General features: G+C 44.1%; 2 protein-coding genes across 2 annotated transcripts in view; one reads left to right on the forward strand and one right to left on the reverse strand.

The window, feature by feature from the left end:
• LOC115917315 (interferon-induced GTP-binding protein Mx-like) overlaps positions 1-522 on the forward strand; it is a 32523-nt gene extending 32001 nt beyond the window's left edge. Inside the window, exon 14 of the mRNA XM_030971201.1 lies at positions 238-522. Within this exon, the coding sequence (XP_030827061.1) occupies positions 238-471 (234 nt within the window). The 3' untranslated portion in view covers positions 472-522. The remainder of the gene's footprint in view (positions 1-237) is intronic.
• A 3859-nt stretch (positions 523-4381) lies between these two features.
• On the reverse strand, positions 4382-24906 carry TMPRSS2 (transmembrane serine protease 2). The gene is made up of 15 exons (XM_030955060.1): positions 24866-24906; positions 18476-18632; positions 17213-17283; positions 16197-16395; positions 15196-15279; positions 13497-13616; positions 12054-12183; positions 11491-11598; positions 10654-10697; positions 9655-9829; positions 7211-7386; positions 6115-6210; positions 5373-5515; positions 4572-4724; positions 4382-4393 (listed from the first exon to the last, which is right to left on the reverse strand). Exons 3-15 carry the CDS (start codon positions 17225-17227, stop codon positions 4382-4384), a joined length of 1455 nt encoding a protein of 484 aa, XP_030810920.1. The 5' UTR covers positions 17228-17283; positions 18476-18632; positions 24866-24906.
• Positions 24907-27534: the final 2628 nt, after the last annotated feature.

Genomic DNA, 27534 nt, shown 5'->3' on the forward strand with positions numbered 1-27534 from the left:
GGAAGAAAAGAAATAGCTGACATCCCTATTACTCTTAATTTCTAGATTTCAGGCACAAAAGACATTGGTTGCAAACATGTTTTAGTTCATAGCAGCACTCCCTTCTTGAACAGTAACTCAGTCCAACATTTTAAAACCTTGGAGCCACTTTTTTTACCAGATTAACTATAGACCCTTAATTTTTCAGTTCTTTTTACCAATTTAGTATTTTGCTTTTTTTCCCCCTCCGTCTCACAGGAAGCAAGCAAACGCCTTGCCAATCAGATCCCTCTGATCATCCTGTCCTCTGTCCTTCATGACTTTGGAGAAAACCTGCAGACCTCAATGCTGCAACTTTTACAAGATAAAGAGAAGTTAAACTTTCTCCTTGATGAAGATTCTGAAGCTGCTAAAACCAGGAATTATCTCAGCCAAAGAGTTGATCGTCTCAACAAAGCCTGCCAGTACCTGAGAAAATTCAGCTTGTTGTAATTTCTTTGTTTTTCATAAGGTTTTTTTTTTCTCCTCATCTTCTAGCATTACTAAAGAATTTCATATAATCCCATTAAAATGTAGCATCAGCCCAGACCTTTAATACTAATTTCTAGTGTTCAGTTTTTCTTTATTTTCCATAATCATATGCAAACAGCTGCCTTTGCATAAAGAGCTCCACTGGGGGAGTTGTGATTAAATAAACATTATCCCATTTTAAAACATTTTCTTTGTGAACTCTGTGCAACTGCTGGAATAATCATTAAAAAGCTAACACTCTGAGGATTGTATGTTTTGTTGGAGTTTTTTTCCTTTTTAATGATGGAAGGTGTATAATTCACAATGGCAGAAATCAAATTACCTACCTTTCCTCAATGAAGCTTAATGCATGACACTGATGATCTCCCGCTTCCATTTGTGTTTTTGGCTTGCTGGGGTTGTTCTCTTTCATGCTATCACCTAAAACACACCTCTGCAATGTGTCACCACTAAATCTCAGCCCAGGACACAGAGAGGAGCTCACAGCAGGCATGAAACCCTTCCAACCTAGAAGGAAAAGGAAGTTTATTTCCTTTATGTGACTGGTGCATCCAGAGGATGCCATTGGCTCAGTTCAGTCTCCTTTCCCAGCTCTCCGATTTGCAGAAGGCCAAGAGGCTCCTCCTCTCAGATGTCTGCAGCATCACCTGACATTTTGGGATTGATGGGCAGGATTTGGATGTCCAAAAGGAAAGAAACCTTTCCAAGGGTGTCTCAGGAAAAAGGGTGTTTTGCTGCCTTTCTCTTTTCCCTCCCCTGGGCAAGGAGAACCTTTCCAAAAGCTCTTTCATGTCACTGTGATATTTTCTGAAAAATCCCTTTGCCATGATTTCTTCTCCTGGGAAGCTGAGAAGCTTCAGCTTCTCCCTGTTTTGCTGCTTTGGAATGTGGTTTGGAGATTGTTTATCCAGCATGTGAATTGTTTTAATTTAATGACCAATCACAGCCAGCTGTGTCGAGGCTCTGAGGAGTGAGGAGTTTTTATTATTCATTCTTGTTAAATCTTCTGATGTATCCTTTCTCTTTCTTTAGTATAGTTTTAGTATAGCATTCTTTAATATAATATAATATCATAATACTATAAATCAGCCTTCTGAGAACATGGAGTCAGATTCATCTCTTCCCTCGTGCTGGAAACCCTCACAAACACCACGCTTTCATTTCATGAAAGCTGATGCAAAATACATCACACACTGTGTTCGTGACATTTTTCACATGGAATATTTGGTTTAATAACCAAAAGTAATGTCTGCTTCCAGCTAGAAAAAAATGTGCTTATATCAGCCTGTGATGTAGTCATTTCCAAGTTTCCTACAGGAGAAGCCTTCTCCTCAGGCTGGGGATGACAGAAAGGGTTTGTCCCTGTGCCATGGAACTGCAGCTGGTGCCTGACTTTTGGTACAGCATTCACCCCAACTTCCTCAACCTTCTTGGACACTGCAGCCAGTTTCCCCTTTCTCCCAGCACATTATGTTGCTATTAGTGACTTGCAGTGCTGCAAGAAGCCACAGAAAAAGTGCCTCCTACCTGTAACAACTTCATTTTTTAATTTCTGTTTTGAAAGTACTTTAAACTCGGTTATTTAATGGTATTCTCCCACCCCCCAAGGTGCACAGGTGCTATTGCAAACACCCATCTCACACCTAGAGAGGCAGGGACACATTGCTGCAGGCAGCAGGAGGGAGAATGACAGAATAGGGTGTGACTCCCTCAAGCCACTGCCTGCAGGCTAAACTTCCTTATCTAATTCAATTAAGTCAGAGTAATTTCATCAGGCCCAGCCACCAAAACCACTCAGCATTCCTGGACATCCTGCTCTATTTCCATGGGTTTGTTCATGGACCTGAAATATTGGAATAATCTCTCAGCTCACCCTCTTGAGTTGTTTTTCTTTCTTTTTTTTTTTTTTTTTTTTGTTGTTGGTTTTGATTTTTTTTTATCAGACTCTCAAAGCATTTCATACACTGAATCCAGCAACTGCTTTCAAAAACAAAATCCAAGTAAACAGATATAAAGCACAACTAAAGAAAACTATTTGTAAAAAAAAAAAAAAAAAAAAACCCAATTTATTTGGAGCAGTGTTTACATGTAAGATAATTGCATTTCAGTACCAAAAGAGAAAACAAGACTAGTAGAGTCATTTCATTCAATAAAGATTTATCCTTAACAAAGTGACTTGATATGGCTTTTTGATCCTCTACCACGATTATAAATTATTTTCAAAATCCTCAGTCGGGTGGCACTCGGATACAAATTACATTTTGCTAAAAACATACAGGTGGATACACAAAGGAGAGCTCTAAGGAATCAGAAGCCAAATTTAACAAATGAGGTAGTTCATCTCGTCCTGCAGAAACGCAGCTTTGTGTTTCCTTGTACAAAACATCCAGTCCCTGTGTGTGTGTGTGTGTGTGTGCAGCTCCAGGTGCAGCACAGCCTGCCTGGACTCCTCTGCCCTTCCACAGCAGGGAGAGGCCAAAAGTCACCTTCAATGTGCTCAGCCAGGGACCTCAGCACTGAGACTGCTCCTGCTGCAGCTCTGGGGCATCCCTGCCTGGAGCATCCCTGCCTGGGACATCCCTGCCCTGGGCATCCCTGCCCTGGGCATCCCTGCCTGGGACATCCCTGTCCTGGGGCATCCCTGCCTGCTGGGGCATCCCTGTCCAAATCCCACATGGACAACTCTCCCATTTTGGGTTCAGAGCAGCTTAAGGCACATTTTTGTAAGGTCTGAGGCAGCCAGACTGCACCAGTCTGACTTTGACTGACGGCTGTGTTGAGATCCTGAGGATTTTTAACTACCTGAACAGACAGTGTATTTTTTTTTTTTTTTTTATTTTCTGTGCCTGTACTGTAGTGCATGAAAAATTCCCTTCATACATATGCCTCACCCTCTACTCTCCTGAGACCCCACCTGGAATACTGCATCCAGCTCTGGGATCCCCAGCATGGACCTGCTGGAACAAGTCCAGAGGAGGCCACAAAGGTGTTCCAAGGGCTGGAGCACCTCTGCTGTGGAAACAGGCTGAGAGAGCTGGGGTTGTTCAGCCTCTAGAAGGCTCTGGGGAGACCTCACCAGCTTTTCTAGTCCCTAATGAGCCTACAAGAGAGCTGGAGAGGGACTTTGGACAAAGACATGGAGTGAGAGGACAATGGCTAGTGGCATCAGACTGAAAGAGGGCACATTTACATTAGATTTTAGGAAGAAATTCTTCCCTGTGAGGGTGGTGAGGCACTGGAACAGGATGCCCAGGGAAATTGAGGATGGTCCAGCCCTGGAAGTGTTTAAGGCCAGTTTGGATGGGGCTCTGAGCAACCTGGGATATTGGAAAGTGTCCCTGCCCATGGCAGCGGGGTTGGAAGTGGATGATCCTTAAGGTCTCTTCCAACCCAAACCATTTTGTAATTCTATACTAAAAAAAAAAACATTAATTTCTTTTAAAATTGCCAACCAGCAGCTCGGAGATTCAACATTCACATTACTTAACATTTAATTTAAAAACTACTAAACCAACTGTCTCAGCATCCTGCTACGAAAATCTGAAATTAAATTTTGATTGAAATTGTCATTATAAGCCTGATCATCAAGTGAAAGTTACTCAACAAAAGAGAGACATTTCAGCAAGCAGTTGACAGAATGACTCTGCCAGGCACCACAAAGAGAAGAAAGGTGCTCATTGTGATAATCCTTCACTGATTAAGATCTGTCACTGTAGCCAGCACAGAACCAAGTGTGCAATCCTTCATGTTACTTTTAAAAAGAAAAATCAAAGAGGAGAAATAAAATCAAGCACAAAGTGAATAAATATCCCAGGTCCCCATGGCTTCATTCATTCTTGTCCTCAGGAACATCGATTAGCAATGAGTGTTGTCATCTGTTTGCCTGTTTAAAAGACAAAATAAAACAGAAAACAAAGGTTCAGGTTCTGTCTTAACAATCACTTGGATGCTTCCCAACAAAACAGCTTAGTTACCATGCAAATCACTTTTTTTTTTTTAAGTAGAACCATGTTTCAGGATGTGGTACCTTAAAATTTATGAAAAAACTCTGAATATTTTACCTGCATATTTTTATAAATCCAGTCTGTAAACACAGTCATATTCCCATACACTCCAGGTTTGTTGGGAGTGGCGCAGCCAGTGCCCCAGCTGGTGTCTCCAACCAGCCACCACACAGAGTGGTGGTGAGTCACCAGAGGACCTCCACTGTCACCCTGCAGGGGACACAAACACCTTGTCAGTGACACAGCCACCAGGAAAAACACGACCCACTTCACCCAGGAACACAGCTTCAGTTTCAATATAAACCCACCTGCCATTGAGGGACTCACTAAAACAAGATATGGTGGCAATTTTGGTGTTAAATGATGTCTGCTTCCAATAGGGATGAAATTAATTTGCCCAGAGCCCTCTAAGTAAGATTGGCATTATTGGCTTTATTGTTCACAAGCACAACACTGTGATTAATAATATAATAATGATGATAATGCTGTGGTTATGAGGAGCATTTGATCACTTTCAAGTGCCAGGTAACAAACCATCCTTGAAGCATTAAAAAGGAGCCTCACCTCCCTTGGGAATTTAGCAAGAACTCAGCACTGGCAGCCATTCAGATGATGAAAAAAAAGCCCTCCTCTTTAAAGGGATGCACCACCAAAAGAACCAGAAGCCCAAGCAGATGTAATGCATTTTTTTTTAATTTTGGGAGGGCATAGGATTTATTTGTAATGGAGAAATAGAAAGATAGAAAGAAAGACAGATAGAAAGATAGACAGAAAAAAAAACCTACTACCAAGGCCACAAAAATAATCAGATAATTTCATCTTTTATACAATTATTAGCTATTAATTAGGAATAATTACCTGACAGGAATCAATTCCCCCTGCTAGGTCTCCAGCACAGATCATTGTAGGCAGAATCATGCCATTGTAGATATAAACAGCATTACACCTGGAACGTTCTATGAGGGGCACCGCAACGTAATTCAAGTTATTTGATGTTTTACCTGGAATTGGAATAGGCACAAACGTGCAAAGACAAAACCAGAATCAGCATCACATTACTTTGCTGTTACAGAAAATCCCAGCAGTCAAGATGAAATAAACTTCCTAGAAGCAGCAGGATGGAAATTTAAGATGTAAGAAGTCTACAAGAGATCAAGAGGACCTCCCCCAGCACCTTTCTTATACCAAAAAAAAAAAAAAACCCTTTCCTCCCTTTCCTTCTTCCAGTCTTGCAAATTTATTTGCATTATTCTCTTTCAGCCTGAGCTGGTGAAAAGGAGCAGCTCCTGCCCCTTCCCATATCCACAGGACATGCTTGGCATGCAGCAACCTTTGCTGCAGCAGGGGCACAGAATTATCTCCTGGGTGGATATTTCTGGCCCCCAAAACTGATTTGAGGGTCCCTTTGAAGTCTGCTGAATGCAAAACTTGCTTTGAGACAGAATGCCCTGGGTAAATACTGGGGGCTGTAAAATGGGTGAAAAAATAGTGTATGAACAGATGTAATTGAAACTGCCCCATCAGCCCATGCAACAATATTCTTAGGATGAAGAAGACTGGTTTATGTGAAAGATCAAAATATTCCAGGGGCACTTTTTACCTCCTTGGTACTCTGCTCCCCACCCTGATATCCAGCACTGCTGGTTAGGCTGGAACATCATTCCTGGATTGGGCAGACAAACTGGCCTCACAGTTTCTGCAAAACAAACAGAAAATAGGTATTCAGACAGAACTCAAAATAAATTTAAATGGCCACCACTTACACACCATGCATTCCCCCTGTACTTTACATTCCTTGCAGGCAGACAATGCAGGAAGCAGCAGAAAGTTTACCAGCTGCCCTTTCCCTGAGGGATACCTGATCTTCACCTCAAATCTACCTCATCTCCACCTCAAATCTACCCCATCTTCACCTCAAAGCGAGGGACAAGCAGTTAGTGGTTCTACCTTAATTCATCAGGTTAAATAGAACAATTAACACCAGCACTTCTGAGCAGTAGAAGAAAAAGAAAAAATTCTGAAAACTACAGCTCTGCATTTTCTTTGCAAAAATCTGCTGAAAATGATCACAAGACAAGCAGGATTCAGTATTGATATACACAAGAAGTGTGCAGCACAAAAACCTGGACAACAGACGATCTCCCTGCTCTCAGCAGCAGAAATTCTTTCTTTTTACTAAACCTTTCAGATTACTCCTAGTAGCTTTAAACTGATGCACTGAAACACAAAGGGCCTGTAGACAAAAAGCACTTCAAGTTTAAATAATGGCTTGTTCTCTATTTTGTACTGATTGCTTACAAACAACCTACATCTGCTTTGATGAAAGGATCTTCTTGTATGTAATGTTGAATTCTGAAGGGTTTTTTGACCATCATTTGACCTGACTTGAGGTGGGATTTAATCAGCTGCCCCAGCACTGCACCTGTAGCTCTCTGCACATACAGCAATGGCTAAACTGAAGCACCACAGAGCATTCTGAGGTAAAAATATATTATTGAGATGAGCCCAAACCCCCTATCCATGTCATAGATATAAATAAATCCTGCTTAGGAAATCAGATGCTGTGCCCTCTGTCTCTGAGATCATTTTGTGTTCATCCAATAAGTGTCTACAAGGATTGCTTGATGAAACTCAGAAGTTGTAAAAGGTGTGCTCACTGCCACTGGATTTTTCCCTTAGAAGAGCAGAACACCTACCAGTAAAACTCAGTGGTGTCTCCAGCTTCATAAGGGCAACATCGTTGTCTTTGGAGTCCGTGTCATAATCTGGGTGAGAAATTATCAATTGCACTTTGTATCCACTTCTGAAGAGCATCTCATCCTGATTGAGAATCCCAGCATAAACCCTCCAGCTGAGTGGGTCAGACAGTCGCCTACAGAACAAAGAAAAGGTCTCAAGGTTTTCTTCTGTGGTGACAAGACAGGGATTAGGACCTTCAAAAAACTGTCTTCAGGAGCTGTGGTCAAATGTTTGTGTGACCAAAAACGCACATGCACTTAACTACCATTTCTGAAGAATAAGACAAAACAAATTGCCAGACATGTAACTTGAGGAAAGCTTGGCTCTAGTTTCAAAAATATATTAAATAAAATCTTTCCAGTGGGTTAAGTATCACTGTCCATGCCCTTAATCACTCAGCACAACAAATTAAGTCTGAGACTGCAACACTGAAGCCTTTTGATTTTCACGACTGAGGGATCAGGCAGGTATTTCTGAAGTCTCACATGTCACTGGTATCAGCAGAAGCCAGAATTAGTAAAAACATGATCTAGTGAAAGAATTGCACTATCTTGAAAGCACAGGGCTTTTTTTAGGCTGGTTTTGGGTTTTGGTGTTTTGTTTTGGTTTTTTTTTTTATTTTAAGCATGCTATTTAAGCAGCCTCTTGTGCTCCAGCACAGTTTACAAAAGCTTAATAGAAAACTTGCCACAAGTGTTAAAACTCCCTCCATGAGAAGTGCGAAGGCAGTTGTGCCTGCAATCACCCCACCTCCAAAAAAGCCCAGATCAGGCTGAAAACCAGGTTTGTGCCAGCTGCAGCTTGGTTGCCATTCCCAAAGCTTTTGCACACTGCAGAGCTCCAATCCAGACAACAAGGAGGGATAAGATCTCCAGGTAGAAATCAACACTTGCATTCCTTTCTCAAGGTTAAGGACAAATATTCTTCCTTGCCCCAGCCTCAAACCTGTGATCCAGCCAACCAACCATTAAAAATCTTTTGCTTTGTGGGTTTTCCCTCCAACAGAAGCAGCCACCTCGTAAACAAATTTTTGCTCTTTCTGAGGGTACCAGAGAACCCTCAACTCTCTTTTATAGGTTAAAAATGTACAAAGCACCAGCTATTTTTCTTGTTGATGGCTACATAAAGTGCTCCTTGGATAGATATAAATCTGTATTTAATACTGACTTGGACTTTACTACCCTGTGGCAAAAAGATATGAAGAAATAAATGGCACAGGCATCTTTAAATTGATCATATCTACAGCAGTGTGATATTTGAGAATTTGGAGGGGGGGGAGTTCCCTTTGGGTTTTCTCACAGTGTAATTCAACATCTTCATGGAAACATTGTACTGGCTGGCATTAAATTTGGTGCCTTGAGTTTACATTAAATTGGTTGGGTATTTGTGCTCAACATCACCCATTTCATTTTGTAAATAAGACAAAATATAAAATAAGGCTTCCTGTAGAAAGCAGACAGATGAGCTGCAGCCAGCCTCCTCCAGAACCAATCTTCCCTTAATACTTCAAATTTACAACACAGACAAAACACTGCACTGAGCACCTGCATGCCAGGCAGGGGGAGAAATTCAGATTTAAAGGAGAAAGTGGGGAGAATTGAATAAATTCATGCATTTCAGCTTGAAGAAAGGCAAACAGGGTGAAGTTGAACAAATCCAAGTGCTGAGTCCTGCATTTTGGCCACAATAACCCCCTGCAATGCTCTGGACTGGCCATGGTGTGGCTGGAGAAAGGGACCTGGGGGTGCTGGTGACAGCTGACCGAGCATGAGCCAGCTGAGTGCCCTGGTGGCCAAGAAGGCCAAAGGCTCCTGGCCTGGATCAGGAATGGAGTGGCCAGCAGGAGCAGGGAGGTCATTCTGTCCCTGCACTGCTGAGGGCACACCTGGAGTGCTGTGTCCAGTTCTGGGCCCTCAGCTTGGGAAGGACCTTGGGACACTGAGCACATCCAGAGGGGACAACGAGGCTGGAGAGGGGCTGGGAACACAAACCCTGTGAGGAACCCCTGAGGGAGCTGGGGCTGCTCAGCCTGGAGAAAAGGAGACTCAGGGCTGCCCCCATCACTCTGCACAGCTCCTGAAAGGTGCCTGTGCTCACCTGGGGCTGGGCTCTTTCTCCAGCAGCACTGACACAACCAGAGCACACAGCCTCCAGCTGCACCAAGGGAAATACAGGTTGGATAGCAGGGAAAAGGTTTTTGCAGCAAGGGTGAGAAAGTTCTGGAATGGCTGCCCGGGGAGGTGGTGCAGTCCCCATCCCTGGGTGTGTTTAACAAAGCCTGGATGTGGCACTGGGGGCCAGGGCTCAGTTGAGCTGCTGGGGCTGGGCTGGACTCCATGGTCTTGAAGCTCTCTTCCAACCCAGTGATTCTGTGAATTCTGTGAACCAGAGAGGGACTCACCCTTCCACACAGTGTGCTGCTGTCACAAGCCAGTGTGGGGTGATGATGGAGCCCCCACAGACGTGGGTGCCCTGCACGTGCAGGCTGACCTGCCACGGCCACTGCCCCAGCACGGCCCCGCTGCCCCCCACGATCCTGTTCATGATGCTCACGCTCTTGCTGGGCAGGCCACACTCTGAAAGGTCAGTCACACACAGAGGTTCATCAAAGAGGGAGCTGGGAGGTGGATTCTGCACCCCAGGCTCCCCTGGCAGAGGGGTGCACACACCGTGCTGGGCACAGCACAGCTCAAACCCCTGCCCTGACACCAAATCCCCAAGTCTGCCATTGCCCAGACCCCCAGTAAATTGCAAACCCCACCTGGCAGCTGCTGCCCTTGGTTCACCATAAACTCTTCCCACCTTTCAGGAGTCTCTGGCCATTCAGACACTGGCTTGGTTTTTTTGGTTTGTTGGGGTTTTTTGGTTTTTTTTTTTTTTTTTTTGTTTTGGTTTGGGGTTTTTGGGGGGTTTTTTGGTTTTTTTGGGGGTGTTTTTTGTAGGTTTTTTTGTTTGTTAGATTTTTTTTCTCATGGTTTTTTTGGGGAGGGGGTTTGGGGGTTTTTTTTTGTTTGTTTGTTGCTGTGCAACAAAGCAGCCAACAGCCAGGAGAGTCCTCAGGACAGGAATCACCATCAAAAATGCACTGCCCACCCAATTGCTGAATTTTGGGGAGCAAATGTGCCACAGACATCCCAACACAGTGCTGGGGGATGGATATGGAGCTCCACCACAAGTCATTTAGAGGAACCAGTGGCACCAAAGACAAAAGCAACTGGGGATCCACTGTATTCCTTGTCTCCTCTCCCACCCTGCTCTTAAAACTGCATTATTTGGGAACCAGAGTTAAATCATTTGCCCACTCAAAAGCTGCAATTAATGCCACAGGTCCAAAAGGACTTGCCAGCCAGAGCATTTCAAAGCATGAAGAAGCAGACGTTTGCAAAAGCCAGGGAGTTACCTATGCAGCGCAGAGAAACCACACTTTCTGAGGCACAGGAACCACTGCAGGGGAAATAAAAACATCAAACAGCATCTTAGGCACTCTGTGAAGGAAATGGTGAGCCAAGCCCACCCTCCAGCTGCTTTCCACCCTTTCCAGCTGCATGCCCTGCCTTCAGCCTCATCTTCCTGCAGAGGGTTCCCTCCTTTCTTCACCATCTGGCCTCCACCATGCCTTGCATTCACCAAAACTGTCCTGTGGGACACTGCAGGCATGAGCACAAAAGGTTTTAGAGCCTATTGAGAAGCAAGATGAAGAGAGAAAGTGGAGCTGATTTAGGAAGTCGTTGCAGAAGAACTAAACAAGGGAGCTGCAGGGAGTTTGTAAGCACAGCAGCCTACAGGTTTTGACACTGGACACTTCAGAGTGGTTTAATGATAATAAAAATGATGCTTTCCACAGTGAAGATCCATTTTTGCATGCTGTGTGTTCACGTGACTGAAAAAAAGGCTGTGCCAGCTGCTGTGAATGTGTTGCAGCTTGTAGCTCTTGTCACTGTGCACAAACTCCTGCTGATGGTCAGAGAGCCTTAGAAAAACTCCTTTGATGTGGCATACAGAGGATGGGACATATTTTCTTTTAGAAGAGGACAGGGAGGATGGAAAAATAACAGCTGTGTTTTTAAAAAGAGGGAAGAACAGTTGCTGCAATCAGATCAAAAGCAAAGTCTCTTTCCCTCCAGCAATCCCCACTGGAAGATGTGCTTGCACTGTGCTGCAGGCAGAAGCTGCACCTCCTCCAGCATCTGGAGAGAGCCTGGATGAAAGGAGAGAGGCTTTTATTAACCAAAGATACCTGCTGTACAGCTTTTTGTACAAGTCTATATTCCCAGCACTTGTGTTCAGCTTCATGTAGCTCTTAAAGCTGACGTCAGGTACCCCACGACTGTAGAAATATGTATCCCTAAAAAACAGAAAGTCCACCATGAAACCCAGCAGCGCTTTCAGTTTTCAAACAGGTGATAACAATGAGCTGTGCCAAGCCAGAGCTTCTGACACGACAGCACTAGAAATCTTTATTTTTGTTTATTATATTTATTTTTGTGAACGTGGAACCCTGGTGGTGCAGCCCAGCCACAGTCGCTGGGTTAAAATATTTATATCATTTGTTTATATCATTTATATAAAATTATATAAATATAATATAATAAATAAATATATATCATAAATATAATATATTTTTTATAATATTGATATCATTTATATCATATTTTTACCTAATATGTATGCACCTCATGTAACAGGGCAAGATGAAGAGATGCCTTTGCCAATACATTTTCACAGCAAAGTCTCAGACACATTGCAAATGGCAAGAGGGAAATTTTAACCTTTCTTTTTCTGAGCAGAGGTTGCACTTACATGCTGTAGCCCATGTCTTTGCATGCAATCTTCCCATAATCATCATTCCAGTCATCGTGGCAAACAGGATACCAGGATTTGCTGACAGGTGAATAAACTTCCAGGATAAAATTTGGTCCAAAAAGTCTAACTGCCAGAAAAGGCAGAAAGGGAAAAAGGAAAAAAAAAAGGAAACTAAGAACACCACATGCTATTATTACTGCCCTCTCTGCTTGGAAGTAGTTACCCATAATAATATCCACTTCATGTATGAACTGATGTTAATTTAATGCTCCCTTCTATTCTAAGTAAATAGCCAGTAGACAGAAATATGGCAATGACTTCTTTACATGTAAGGCAATTTAGAAAAACTACCAGTTTTAAAATACAAATGTACAAAATAGGGTTCATCCTTTCATTTTAGCTTTTATGCTCAAAATTCTTTTATATTCTACCACTGAGAGAGATTGCAATAATGAAAATTTCCTGATCTTTTCTTCATGCAACCATATATTTCTTAATATATTACATACTGTGTATAAATAAAATGATATATCGAAAAATAGATCATATTATCTTATTAATATCTTTATTATTAAGATATTATATTATCTCTTAATACACCAAATTTCTTCAGAGAAGTGCTTTGTAAAGCAAGAATGCAACCAGGGGCAATTAGCTCTGACATTCCACGTCCCATTATGTATTTGCTTGCACAAGAATTTAATAAAAAATAGTTCAAGCAAAAGAAGAGATTGAAACAGGCTTCTCCAAGAAGCCATTATTCTACCAAATGGAGTGGAACAGCCGCCAGCAAATGCTAACCCTGCATGAGAATGTGCTGAATAAAAGTCTGCAGAGGGAATTTAAAGTACAGCTGGATTTTCCAGTGTGGCACTGGCACGACCCAAGATGCCAAACCTCTGGAATGGACAAGGCTTCCACCTTGATTTCTACCTTCAGCTCTAAAGCTTCCCTTGGCATCTTTTCAGTTCAAAGCAATGATTAGGCCAGGCTTTCTTACACAAATGAGTTAGGAAGTAGTTGAAGAACTAAGAGGAAAACAAGGAATACAAAATACATGGAAAAACACAAGCCTGACTGGAGACCACCAGGTTTGTTATCACCTGAAGCTTACTGAGAAGTCACCACTGACTGTTCCATCCAGAGACAAGTTCTAGATCCAGTTCTGCACAAACCCCACTCAAATTAAAAGGTGAGATTTAAAAAAACTGACTCAAAGTCAAGGCAGCTCAAACCCCTGAGCATTTTATTTCAGCTTTTCAATCGGGCTGGAAACAAACTGAATATGTATACATAACACACATCCTAAACCACTTTAAAGACAGACCTTGGGCTAAAACAGCCTTGTTGCAGCTTAAGCAAGCTCTGGGCAAGGCAATGTGCCCCCAGGCTCCTGCAGTTGATGCAGATTTCCCCCAGCCCTTGGCTGCTGTCACTCACCACAGCGGGTCTCGTCCTCCCCGTTGGGGCAGTCGCTCACTCCGTCACACCACTGGGAGGGGGGCATGCACACCCCTGAGGAGCCACACTCAATCAGGGAGCTGAGACAGTGATTCTCTACTGCAGGGAGACAGAAACACAGCCACGAGGCTGCACGTTGTCACCGTGATATTTTATGAAAAACCCCTTCGCCAGGATTTTTCTCCTGAGAAGCTGAGAGGCCTCAGAAAAGAAATGTAAACAATAATTATCTGATTGCTTTGGAATGTGGTTTGGAGGTTGCTTACCAACAGGTGCATCTTTGATTGGTTCCATGTGAATTGTTTTTAACTAATGACCAATCCCAGTCCAGCTGTGTCAGGACTCTGTCTGTCATGTGTTTTTATTATTCATTCCTTTCTAGCTTCCTGATGTCTCCTTTCTCTTTCTTTAGTATAGTTTTAGTATATGATATGATACAATAATATAATAAATCAGCCTTCTAAGAACTTGGAGTCAATTCTCATCTCTCACCTCGTCCTGGGACCCACAACACCACAACAACTAGTGACCACCCACATCAGCCCAGCTCTCAAGGAGTTTCCCTCTTTGATGGAGCAAAATGTTGGAAGTGGCTTTTAAACCCAGAGGTGGGAGGGACCCAGCCTGCCCCAGCAGAGATGGATTGCTCTGTCCTTTGCCCAGATCAAGTCTCTCATGCAGCTGATTGGGTTTTGGCCACTGGCCTCCCCTGAATAATCAGGCACCATGGAGTTGTCAGAAAGGAATAAGCTTTGCACTGGCAAAGTGTTAGCACGTAGAAAAGGAAAAGCAGAGTGAGTGCCTCAATTATGTACTTTTGCTCTTGTTTCAAACAAGATTACACTCACCCTGCTTAAATCAAAATGAGTCAAAAAATGCCCCTAAGAACACAAAGTGTCATCCTAATAGTTCTAAATTGACCCCCTTAAAGTCATAGAAAAGTTTGGAAGGGGTCTTTAAACATCATTTTAGTCCAACCCCAATGCAATGAGCAGGGACACCTTCCACTGGATCTCTCCTTCTCTTCTCCTGAGCAGGATGGAAAGGAGAGGTTCCTAAAACTACCAGATTTCTAGTTTCCTGCTTTTTTAGCAAAGTAGCTTTCATAGAAAGGGAAATTAAGACAGCACAAGGCAAACTTCACCTGAGCTGAACAGAATTGGTCCAGCCCTGCATCAGAGCTCAGCCACCCCAGCTGGGGATGATTTCCAAAGCAAACATCCATGGTACAACTTAGAGTGCTGAGACAGGCTGGGCTCATGCAATGTTTACACAAAAGCCCCACAGAGACAAATAAATGGATGTAAATGACTTCTGCTCCAAGAGAGATCCCATTTTAGCAAAGCAGAACACATCTTGACCATTTACACTCCTGCAGTTAAGGTTTGCAGACTTATTGCAATCCCCTCCCTTCACCTGAAATTAAGTGAAGCTCAAATTTGGAAAGTAACAGCAGCATTAAAAAGAAAGAAAAAAACACCAAACCAAAGCTTAACCCACATACAAAACTGAGCCATTAAGAAGCAACATTAGTTCATCTCTTAGGAGAAAAGGAAAAAAGACTTTCCTGTCCTTAATTCAGAATAAAGCATAAAATGAGAATGGGTATCTCTAACTTGAAAAGTTTAATACATCTTTTCTTAAAAAAACAATAAATAAGGAAAACAAAATAACTTACCAAAATACCATATGAAGAAAGCAGCAATTGCACAACAAATGACTATTAATATAGATAATATTATTATTATGGTTTTCCTTAGACCTGAAAAGAAAGCAAGGAGAAGAGAAATTAGGTTCACAAATAAAGTTATTTCCACCCACCAGTAATTTCCACCCACCAGCACTATTTATTTGACATTAAAATCAGTCATTTTTAGCCAGACTTTTCCCCATTCCACCATCCTTCCTCCCAAAGCCCCCAGCTTCAGCAGCACCCCAGCCAGCTGTCACTTCTTCATGACAGGAAGAAAGGCATGAAGGAAGTGACTCCTTCAACACACAACTGGGAAGGGAAAGTCCCTTTCCTTTGTTATCTTACTTCAACAGATCCCAGGCCCAAAACTGTGACAGCACCAGTTGTGGGTTTCTCTGGGTCTGGATTGAAGGCACTTGAGATGGTGTTCCATGTTCAGACTCAGGTGTTTATTATTTCTTATCAGTAAAACAGTCTCACTGCTGTGAGTTCTGCAGCTTTTCATCAGAAGGCACAAAATGGCCAACAATCTCTTGTTCCAAAGTCTTTTAGGACTAAACTATCCAATGAAGAACCTGACACCTGGATTATTTTCCCTTTTAACCCAATAACTGATCCCACAGAGCTGCAATGGGGACTTTCCTGCCCAGTTACAAAATGCCACCCAAACCCATGGAGAAGAAGGAAGAAGAAGCACGAAGAACAAACCCAGGACAACACCCTGTGCCCTCCATCTTGCTTCCATCCACAACATACTAAAAACCCCAAAACCTCAATTTCTCACCCAGTGATACACCTACACTGCTCTCTATAATCTATTTCACACTTTTGTGGATTCTGGTCTATCTTGAAGTCTGGGAAACTTTCTCCATGAATGAGGGTCAGAGTCAGTGCTGCCCTGGGGGTCAGGGCACCCCAGAGCAGACAGAGAAATATTCCCAGTGGGTTTTCACACAAAACCAGAAGAAACCCCCCCCATAACTTACTGGCTGCACAGGTTCTCCTGGGTGGGGGTGCTGCTGGCCTGCTGGACTGGTGGGTGGCAACCCTTGGGACGTAGCTTGGCACGGAGGGAGGGTTTGTGGAGAAGAGCTGTGGGTAGGGGTGAGCACCTGCTGCCGGCCTGGCAGTGTAGGGGGGCTCTGGCTGGAAGCCCCTGTTCTCGTAGTATGGCGGTGGAGGACCCTGAGGGGTGGCATGGGGAGGGAGGGAACAGGAGAGAGTGAGAAACAAGGACAAAAACCTCCCAGTCCCACTCTGTAAAATACACCCCATGCACACAGAGCACTTACTGGGGACTCCAGTGTACACAGACAGAGAGATTCACAGAACATGCCCAAAACCTCACGGTTTAAATAATAAAAATAACACAGAGTGAGGCTGGGAATGCTCTGGCAAGATCAGTTTTCCTGAGCTTGCTTTCCATAGCAGCCCAGCCTAAGAAGGATTCTTGAGCCCAGCCCTCCCAAGCTGTTTGCACAAATGGTTGCCCTGGGACATCTGACAGGATAGAAATAACCAGCAGGGACAGCTGTGGGCTGCACCAGCACAGAAAGAAATGCTGACAAGTAACAGCCTTTGTCCAGTCCAGGATAAATGCTTACTGCCCCATTTCGTGCTGTGACAGCATCAGGTACACCTAAGCTATTTCTGACACACACTGGCCTCCAACAGGAATATTTATCCTGCAAGAGCTTTAAGAGCTAGTTAGAAGCCATTCTAATCTATCCCACCAAAACAAGCTTAAAAAAAATCAAAAGTATGTGCCAAAAGCATAAATCTCCCCTAAAAGTATCGTGAAATGTTGGTTAATTCAAGGCTGTTACACCTGCCTCACAGCATCTTTCCCCCTTTTTGCCAAAAGGAAACACAACAAACAGTCCCTGTTTTAAAAGACTTGTTAATCAGGACATCAATCAATGGGATGTTACGTGCAAAGAAATAAAACCAAATTAAAAGAAAATAATCAGCGAGGAATATTGTGAATATTTTGTTTACTTACTAGAGTAGAGGTCATTTTTCCTTTGTCAACAGTACAGAAACAATTCAAGTGTTGGGGAGTAAAGTGTGAACCTATACAAACAAACAAAAAAGAAAACAATCACAACTGGAGGCTTTGTCCAGCTTTCTTGTCAGTTTTCCCTTTGGAAAAAGGCCAGATTTGCAGAGAAAGGGAATAAAACAAATTTAAAAAACCAACAAAACTCCAAACCAAGCGGAAGTATTTGAAGAGAGGGTACAAATCAAGGTGCAGCATGAAATCAGATCTCAGCAGCCTCTCAATACAAGCCTGAGCATTGTACAGTGGCAACTATTCATTAGCACGAGGGCAGCACAAACTGAGAAGGTCAAGTCAGTGCTCGCTCTGGCTGGCAGAACCAGAGTCAGAGAATCTCCTGGCAGGGACCCACACGGTGTCAGTGCCACGGCCAGGCCCTCTCTCAACACTTACTCAAGTGTCTCTCTGAGGTTTATGACACAGAAACCAGCACAGCGTCAGCAAATACAAATTCAAGCAGTTCATGATGCTTGCAGCCCCCACAAGGCCACGTTTTTTTCACTCTTAGGTGCTCTAAAGAGTTGTTTTCTTGGCTGTGTGTTGTAGCCACCGAACCAAAAGCAGGGAGAGAAGCACTGCCAGGGAACTGTGCCACAGCAATACTGAAAGTTTTGCAAACAGGGGAAAAGAGAGGTTCTGCACTGAATGCTTCAAGCATCCAGCAGTTTATTTTAAAGTTAAACGTTAACGTTGAGCAAAACCACTGATTGCCACAGACACAAGGAATACGAAAATGTTTGCCACAGACACTAGAAATACAAAAATGTTTGCTGGTGCAGATCTAAAATAGGCAGCTATACACCTCCACAAGAAATCATTCTAATAAATGCTGCTGTCTACTGAGTCCTCTCATGTTGCTCTACAAGAAAAAAAAGCCTACAAAGTGCCTCAGTCCTGTGCTGAGAAATACCTTTCTCTACCTTGCAGAGCAAAACCCTGCACTTAGCAGCTGTATAAAAGCACACCATAATTCAGCCCAAAGTAATATGTTATTTTTAAAACCTCTGTCAAGGCATCATCTCACCCAAAACTGAACTGCAAATGTCACTGAAGCAGATTTCAGCAGCTGCTCAGCCCCTCAAGCGTGCCAATTCTTTGTGACACTTCAGGAAGGCTGATGCTGGTATTTGCTTATCAGCAAACATGTAAATAATGCACCACTGCACTTATTTGTGTGGCAGACAGGTGAGCCTTACTCATACTCACTGAAAGTCCATCAGACTGGTGACTAAGGCTCCAGGACTTCTGCTTTGCTTTATGTCCCATCCATCCTTGCCCAGCTCTTCTCAGCAGTGGGGAAGTGCAGCTCTGCCCAGACTTGGGGACAAATAAATCACAGGAGGCTGTTTCTGTTCCTTGTTCTCTGAAAAGGAGAAGGAATAAAAGGGTTAGGAAGTTTAGTGATACCAGAGAGATGTGGTGATTCTGAGGGAAGCCAACAGGTACTAAAAAAAATCCCAAATACTTTTGTTATATTACCGTTTGAAAGGCTTTGCAAATTAACAGAGAAGAGTGTTCCTCGCTCTTTTTTGGGAGTTTCTGAGAGTGGTTTTGGTTTGGTTCTATTTGTTTTCAAATGAACTGAGGAAAAAATACCTCTCTTGCTTAGCTGGTTTTCCACCATCACTCCAAATTTAGTTCTTGTTGATCTATTTCCTATCCAGCTTCTGTTTACCTGTTATAAAATACAGGAACTCATAGGTTCCTGTATTTTATGGTATAATATCATATCATATCATATCATATCATATCATATCATATCATATCATATCATATCATATCATATCATATCATATCATATCATTAATATCATATCATATCATTAATATCATATCATATCATATCATATCATATCATATCATATAGTATATTTACATATTTGCCAGTGTTTTAAAACTACAGGAAACCAAAATCACTGACCTGCTGTTAGCTTTGCAAATGTTTCAGGCAAAAATCAATCTGTAGCATCCAATAATGACATAATCTGGTCTTCCTAAGCACACATCACCCCCACACTTCAAAATGTTTTACAAACACATCAAGGGAACTGCAACAGCTTCTCAGATAAGGAAGCTGAGTCATGGAGAAGCAAAATGACCATCAAACACTCCCCAACAACTAGAGAGCTACAAGGGACTGGTCTGCCTTACCTAGTCCAATACTTTGGCCCCTAACTCACCTCCCACAACAAATAAATTTAAATAGGCCGTTTAAAAGTGTCCTAAACCCACTCTGATGGTGCAGAAGAGTTCAGTGGGAATGTACAACTGCGCTTCCCTCTCACTGCCCTCATTCCTCCTGAGGTCTGCTGAGCTATTACAGCACTTTACTGGGTGCATCTGAAAAAACAAATTTCAGGAGTCCTTTAAAAGGGAGCTGGAGGTCCCAGGCAAGGGAATTGGGATGGAGTTCCCCCACCAGAGCTTCAAGGTATCACAGGGTACCAGAGGTTTGAGGGTTGGCTTGCTAACACCTTCCAGCGCTGGAAAAAGTGCACCCAAATAATGAAAGGGACCCATCAGTCCTGCCCCTAAATTTCAAAAACTCCAGTATGGATGGAGCAGAAACAGCATTTACACCTCCAGCAACACAGAAGGTCCAAAACTGAGTGGGTTTTTCTTTCATAACTCAAAGTACAGGAAAAAAGCCACTGTTTCTAATGACAGAAGAGACAAAGAGTAAAAAGCCACCACTGACACATTCACTGATGAATAAAGCAAAATGAGTTGCCTCAGCTGGCGGCTGCTATTTGAAGTAGCCAAGATTTTTACATATGCCTTAGGAGTGTTAATTTTATGTTATCTTAATCATGGGTAATTAAGATTAAAGGAATGCATCACTGTTTCCAGTAAATTTGTCAAAAATGAAACCAAAAAAGGAACACAGCCAAACAACAATACAAAAAAAAAATTAGATTAATTCAAAACAAATTCAATCCAATAGCTTTTTGCATTTTTTAATTAGTTTTTCTGCAGATTCCTGCAAATCAGGTCTTTAAGTAAAAGTTGCAGCACAGTTGGTCTGTACTTAATTTCACAGCATCCTATTTAATCCAAACTGGGCTGTCCAGACTCTCAGCCCTCCAGAGGCTTGTCCTCCTCCCTGCCACAGAGACAGTCCCTCTGTGCCCTGGAGAGCTGTGCTGCTCAGCTGCACATGGTCCTCACCATGGTCCATGCTCCTAAACCCCTCACCGAATTTTGGCAGATTTTGGGCAAAAATGAGACCCTGATTTTGCCTCATTACAGCAGCATCAGCTCATGGCCCCCTCACACCTCCAGTGTCCTTTGCTGGCCAGGAGCCATCATCCCAAAAAGGCAACAGACAGAATCAAAGGCAAGAAACCCCAAAGGTCTAAGCAGGATTTTGTAATGACACCAGACCTGCTACCTTTTACCCTGGCTCTCCATGCAAGGAATAACAGCACTTCCTCAGCACACACCAAGCCATAATGGTTTATTGGTTTCCACAGCTTTTACACAGAGTTCCCCACTGGCTGTTTCCATGCCCAAGTCAATAGGATGGAATAACTACCTCCAGATATCCTAATCCAACACTGTGAATTCAACTGGCCAAAGAAAGGCAGAGTTATACTGGCAACAGCTTGCTTCCTGCATTTACAAATTTACATATTGCTCCAATAAGTGTTTCAGGCTATTTCCTGAAACAGAAACAACATCAGCTGTTTGCTGAGCCCTGTGATGGTTATCAACAATTGAAAAAGAAACCCCAGAACAAAAAAAAACCCAAAAACTAAACTAGTTCTTCACAGTTAGACCTACATAAAATCAGCCATATGTAAACAGAGATGTAAGGGGACAGAACAGTCAAAACCCAAATGAATGAAGCCAAGTTCATCCTCTAAAAGGAGGAAGCATAAAGGCATCCAAACTTTCTACATGAACCTAACACACTGCAACCCATCCAAATAATTCTCTGTATCGAGCAAACCAACAGAACTCACTGAGATAGCAAAGGAGTAATTTCAGTGCAAAGCTCAACTTTAAAGAAGGGCAAGCCAACCTATTATGGCATTGATGATGCTAGAAAGGAAATATTATTTCTTTTTTTTTCATTTCCAACCATTTTATGACCATCTAAAAGTTTCAGCAACACTATAGTGAACACAATATAACCATGATATGATGGTGTGGAGGAAATGTTAGTGGGGAAATAAAATTTTAAAAAAAAAAAAGAGGGAAAACAAGAAAAGAGGTGATTCCAGATTAATTTTCATAAACTTTTCACAAAGCAATTTCACAGGACAGTTTCTGCCTTGTCATCTGGACAAGAGGAAAGAAACATGGTGAAGATTGCCATTTAACAGTCACTACTAAAAATTATGATGACTTGCACATGAAGTATAGAAAGGTTTAAGAAAATCCAGTTATGAATGAAGAACGAAAGGAGATAAATAAGATTTTTTTTATGCCATTTCATTAACAAGATTTCCTAGACACTTCTTCAGGAAGTGGCACTGAGTATTTTTATTGTGATATTTTATAAAAGTGATTTTAATTTGCTCCATTTATCCTTTGGCAGGGATCAAGGACAAATTGACTGAATGTCCCAAAGTCATCAAAATCAGGGTCCTACAGTGTTCTGGCCTTTCAATAAACCTCAACAGAGGTGAGCTCTACTCAGCGTGCCTGCGCAGTAACATCACAAGTATTTCAGAGAACTCTGTGAGACTATGCAAATATTTACCTGTAAGGTTGCCACAAATAAAACCTCATCCTTCTCACAGTTCCTAAGAAATAGTTTTGAAGCTATTCTAGATTAGCTCCTAAAAAGCCATTATAATGTACAACTACTTATCAAGAGGTGTTAAAAACCAGTGCCTCTTGATAAGCACTATCAGCAGTGGCTCACTGAACTCCACAGCAATATTCCCCAGGCCAGGAAACCAAGATTAATTCTACTTCCATGTGCAAAAAAAAAAAAGGCGTTAAAAATCTCCGAGGGCAGGAGTCACATTTTGAACAGTTATAGGATGGCATACTCATACTACAAATAATTTTATTGTTATGATTATTATTATTGTCATCTGTCTGCAAACAGACATTGGCTTCAAACTCAGCCATGTCACAAGTACATCATGTGCTTTGTTAGGAGCAGTGGGGTGAGGAAGGAGGCTGAAATGCTCTTTCCTTTTTTCTTATTTCACTGAGTGGGTGCTGAGGGGCATAAGACCCTACAAAATCAGCCATTTCTGAATCAGAATGGGCCAAGAGCCCAGGAGAACCAGAGGCTCTGGCATGGTAGGAGATGGACCCACTGTTCAGGCAGCAGCTGCAAACCACAACCAGATCACAGGAAGAGCTGGAGGATGCAGCAACAGCAAGCTTGGCCTTTGCATTCTTACCTTCCCTACACGACATCCCAGGTTCTGCCCTTGCCCTTCTTCCAAGGCATAAGCAAATAACTTTCAGGCAGAAGCATGTTTGCTAATCATTTTCATATTTGATTATTACCCTCTGGCTAAATTCAAGTGTCTGTCTACGTCACTGAAAGTCACTGGCAAGGAAATAAACCTCTCAAGAGCACTTGTTCACCATATTTGAGCTGCAAATAATGTGATGTGAATAAGGTAGCCCTAGGTACCCACACTGCAGGAAAATAAAACCCAGCAATGTTAACAAACCAGATTTATTTAGATACCTGTCCAGGTCAGTGATTTTTAACCCGTGACCTACAGGTCCTGAGGAGCTGCAAACCACTTCTAAGAGGTCTGTGGCAGATAAGAGTGAAAAGCAAATCTTGCTGGCAGGAGGTTTGAATTCACTCCACGGGGAGGCTCCTGTTGCCAGAAAGGGTTTCAGGATGCACACATCAGAGCCTGGGGGAAGCACTGCTGCACAGGCACCCCTGAGCCACCACTGTGCCACTGGAGCTGCTCAGCGAGGACCAGCCCTGGACTGGCACAGGAGGAAAAGCCCAAATCTTCAGGACTGGCAACTCCAAGGCAAATATTTTGACCAGCATCCCACAATAATGTGTTGCTTTGTTTTTCCATCAACATCCAGGAATGTAGTTCCGACTTATTTCCAATTTCACGCTAGGCTACCATGATAGATTTGCTCTAGGTTGACTGTCCTATGAGCCAGAATAAACTTTAACAGTTTAAGAATGAAAGGAAGAAAGACAAAAAGGCACATGAGGTCCTACTTTGACATCAACATTTATCTTAGCCCACCTGTCTTTTGGCTTTACAGCTACACCTGTAGGTTAAAGCCACATTTTCCCAGTTCACCGATCTATGCCACACACAACGTCCATCTCTTTCCCCACCAAATATTTACCTAGATGATGCAAATAACCCAACCTGCTTCCTTGGGCTCTTTCTAAAGCGCTGGAGACATTAGTGTCACTTAACTCAGGACAAACAGGGCCACGTAGGACAAAGGCTCAGTGTGACAATGCTCCCTTAAATTCACAGACACCCACCCACCCAGGAAGTTGAGGTTGAGTTTCAAGGTCCAGGTAAGCAACGAACACAAAGCCACCTGCAAAGAGGTGTGGCCTGGATTCACCTCAGCATGCAAAGCTTTGGCACCAAGTTTCAGCCACACAGCTCTTCTAAAAGTTACTTTTCCAAAATCACTCGATTTTGTGCCAACTTTGACTCCAAATTAATGCTTTTGCTAAAACTCAATGCATCAATGCGCACTGAAGAGGCCCCAGAGCTAAACATTGTTCTGGTCTACTCTCTCTGCGACCTTGAAGAGGTTGCCCAATCTTTCACCCTTCATCACCAGGGCAGGAGATGGACAAGCTCCACCTGGAGCGGTGTAGGGCGGGCCGGCTCTGGCTGAGCCCTCGGCACCTTCCCCGCTGCGGCTCCTCGGACCGCGCTCTCAGCGACCCCACAGCGCCCATCCAGATTCTTCCTTCCTCCCTCCCTCCGTGTTCCTTCGGCTCCCAGCTTCCCCATCCACCTCCTCCGTGTTCCTTTGGCTCCCGGCTTCCCCATCCACCTCCTCCGTGCGCCTTTGGCTCCCGGCTATCCTGATTATCCCAGCTATCCCCATCCACCTCCTCCCTGCTCCTTTGGTCCCGGCTATCCCAGCTATCCCCATCCAGCTCCTCCGTGCTCCTTTGGCTCCCGGCTATCCCGACTCTCCCGGCTTCCCCATCCACCTCCTCCGTGTGTCTCTGGCTCCGGGCTATCCCGGCTATCCTGCCTTCCCCATCCAGCTCCTCCCTGCGCCTTTGGTCCCGGCTATCCCGACTCTCCCCGGCTTCCCCATCCACCTCCTCCCTGCTCTTTCGGCTCCCGGCTTCCCTTACACTCCGGCCCGAGGGAGAGCGCGACTTTATCGCTCCGCATCTCGCCCTGGAGACACCGGCTGCGGCCAGGGGACACCGGGGACAGCGGAGGGGCACGGGGAGAGCCGCCTCTCGCTTTTCACTCCTCCGCCGCCTCCTGCCCCTCGGCACGGGGCTTCCCAGACGCCGCCGCGCCCCCTCCTCATCCCCCCAAGAGCACAGCGAAGTTTCTTAGCTAAAAACCGAACCCAGCACGGCGCAGCTCGCAGCGGCCGGGATGGCGATTCCCTCCCGGGTGGCTCCCGAGGCGGGGAGAGCGGCGCTTACCTGGGGGAAGCTGCGGGAGCGGCCGGGCTCGGCAGGGGACGGGAGGCGGCGGAGGGAGCCGGGAGCGGGCGGCGCGGCCGGGGAGGAGTCACGGTGCGGGGCAGGGGCAGGTGCCCGCAGGTGGATGCGCCGCCCGCCCGGCCCCTTCCTCCCGCGGCGGGCGGGACCCGGCGCTGCCCGCCCCGGCCCCGGGGCCACCGCAGCCCGGCGGGCCCGCAGGGACACGGGCTGCCTTTCCCTTCCCTTTTCCCTTTTCCCTTTTCCCTTCCCTTCCCTTCCCTTCCCTTCCCTTCCCTATACCCCCAGCCCTCCTCCTCCTCCTCCCCCCGAGCCGCACGGAAGCGAAAGGGGAGGCGATGTCTGAGCCCCTTCCCCGTGTAAGACCCCCGGGTTTGGCTTTCGCTGCTCCAGCCCAGCGTGCTGGGGCTGTGCCCTGTTTATTGAACTCGTCCCTGCTGGTCTCCGTTTCAGGGTGTTGCAGGAAAATAAGGAGTCACAGCACTTCCCTGAACAGGGCAGGTCAGTACCTGATAAAGATTGCTCGTAAAACACCGGCCGGGGTGAATGACTTCCGTTTTCTTTGGACTTTTTTAGGGTCGTTTAATAACGGGGCACTCTGGGAAACTACTGCCGTCTCAGTGGTCGCGGTGCTCACAACTTGTGGTGCCACCTGTAAGGCAGACCTACAGTGAGGGAGGGTTTTCTCTGCCAAAGCTGAGTTCCACATTAAAAAAAAAAAAAAATTAAAAAGAAAAATACACTCACATCCCAAAACTTACTTTTCCAGTACTACTCTGAAGTTCTCAAATGAAGAAATTCCACTCGCTGTTAATAACAGCTCCGATTTAGCTGCAATATTGCTGCATGCTATGCTTAACATCTCTGTAGGGGGACTGCAGATAAGGCAAAGTACACAAGTTTGGCATGCAAGTGTCTGGGCTTTGTTTATATTTCCAAATGCATATCAAGGAATTCCATCAATCGTACCTTCAGTATTTTTCCAGGTCCATGTGTTTGTTCAGAGAGAACTATGAATCTGCAGACCTCTAGGTACAAAAACATGAGGAGTATTGTCTAAAACATCTTTCGACTTTAGCTTAGGTTTTAAGTGGCATCATTTTGGGGGCTACTTCTGCTCCTGAGCTCCCAAAAGGAATCAGTGAGATTCAGTCATTTTCCAGTATGGACTCAGTTGCGGCAATTTGATCTCAAATTTCACCTGAAGCAAAAGGTAAAATCATGCCAGACAAATCAAAACACTGTAGTGTCACCCTCTGTGGTTCTCTAACATGCCCACCTGTGTGGCATGTCCTTGTCTTTAATTTACAGCAAGGTGTTCAGTCCTTAGAGATGTTTTAGATTTGAAGCAGGGTGCCTGGTCATAAGATTTCCCTGTTAAGTTTTCTTACCTAAATGGAGGGAAATAGCCCCACAAATTGTTACTTGGCATCATGAAAAAAAAATCCCTCAAGATCTGTTCAGTTCTACTAGAGAAGCTGCACACTTATTTTCTTTAAAAATTCATATATTTTTTTCTTTGAAAGTTTGGAGGTCATATACTCCTGTACTGATAGTGTCTTGTTTCTCTCTCAAGACATAACCTAATAACTTAGAATTCAAAACTGTATTTCTTTTGAGTTTAGAATATCCTGGAGCTCAGTTTGGATTTGTCCAAATGTCTTGCACCATGGCTATGGATAATGAGAGAGATTTAAAATATATATTCTGGTTCCTGTCAGTCTGTGTGAAGCCACATTGAAGGTATGACATCAATTCAGGTGGCACAAGAAGAATGGGGCAGAAGGACACAGCAGGAGGTAAAAAACACTCTGTGCTGCTCTGCCAGGGGAGTTTAAACCCTTTAGGAGGCTCGGAAACAACACCAGAGCAGCTCGGTTCAGATGAATGGAGCTCTGCTTGGTTACAGCCTTGAAGATCTGGGTGCCCGCCAGCAGCTCGCTGATTCACCCTGTTAACACCTTTTCTCCTCGGAGAGGAGCTGGTCAGGGCACAGGCATTCCCACCCTCTTTCCCCCAGTTAGTCCCTCCCTCCTGGTTGCTATCTGGCTCACTAAAAGGCCTTGCAGGGCTCTAGAGTAGCAAAAGCGCTTTTTTCCTTTTTTTTTTTTTTTTTTTTTTTTTTTTTTTTTTCCCAGCCTGGGTTAATATTGCCCGAGGTTAACTCAGCTCGCTGACAAAGGTCAGAGGAACAGGAGAGCGCTGGGGAGGGGTCACTGCCTCCCCTTGGCAGCAGAAGCTGCCTGGTCTGTTCAGCTTCTCCTCCCCTGAGGAGCTCGTGTCCCTCTTACCTCATCCCAAATTGCTCCGTGGCAGCGTAACCGTGTTTTAAATCGTGCCGAGCATTCGTTTTATTAATGGGTTTTAAACAAGCTCTAAAGGACAGACTAGGGCAGGGTTTGGTTTTTCCGAGCGGCTGTGTGTTTTGGGAGGAGCAGGCAGTGTCTGCTGGACAGGGATGTGCTCTTGCTGGGCAGCCCAGGGGTTGCTGCTGAGAATTCAGGGTGTGGAGACCTTCAGCATGACCCAGCAATTGCTCCAAACGCCTTTATCACACTTAAATATGAATAACTTCAATGGTATTGATCATAAAAAGTTATTAATAAGTTAAATGTTTAGCAAATTACTTCCTCCTCTGTATTTCTGGACAT

The sequence above is a fragment of the Camarhynchus parvulus genome, chromosome 1 (genome assembly GCF_901933205.1).
Source record: "Camarhynchus parvulus chromosome 1, STF_HiC, whole genome shotgun sequence".
Lineage (NCBI taxonomy): Eukaryota > Metazoa > Chordata > Aves > Passeriformes > Thraupidae > Camarhynchus > Camarhynchus parvulus.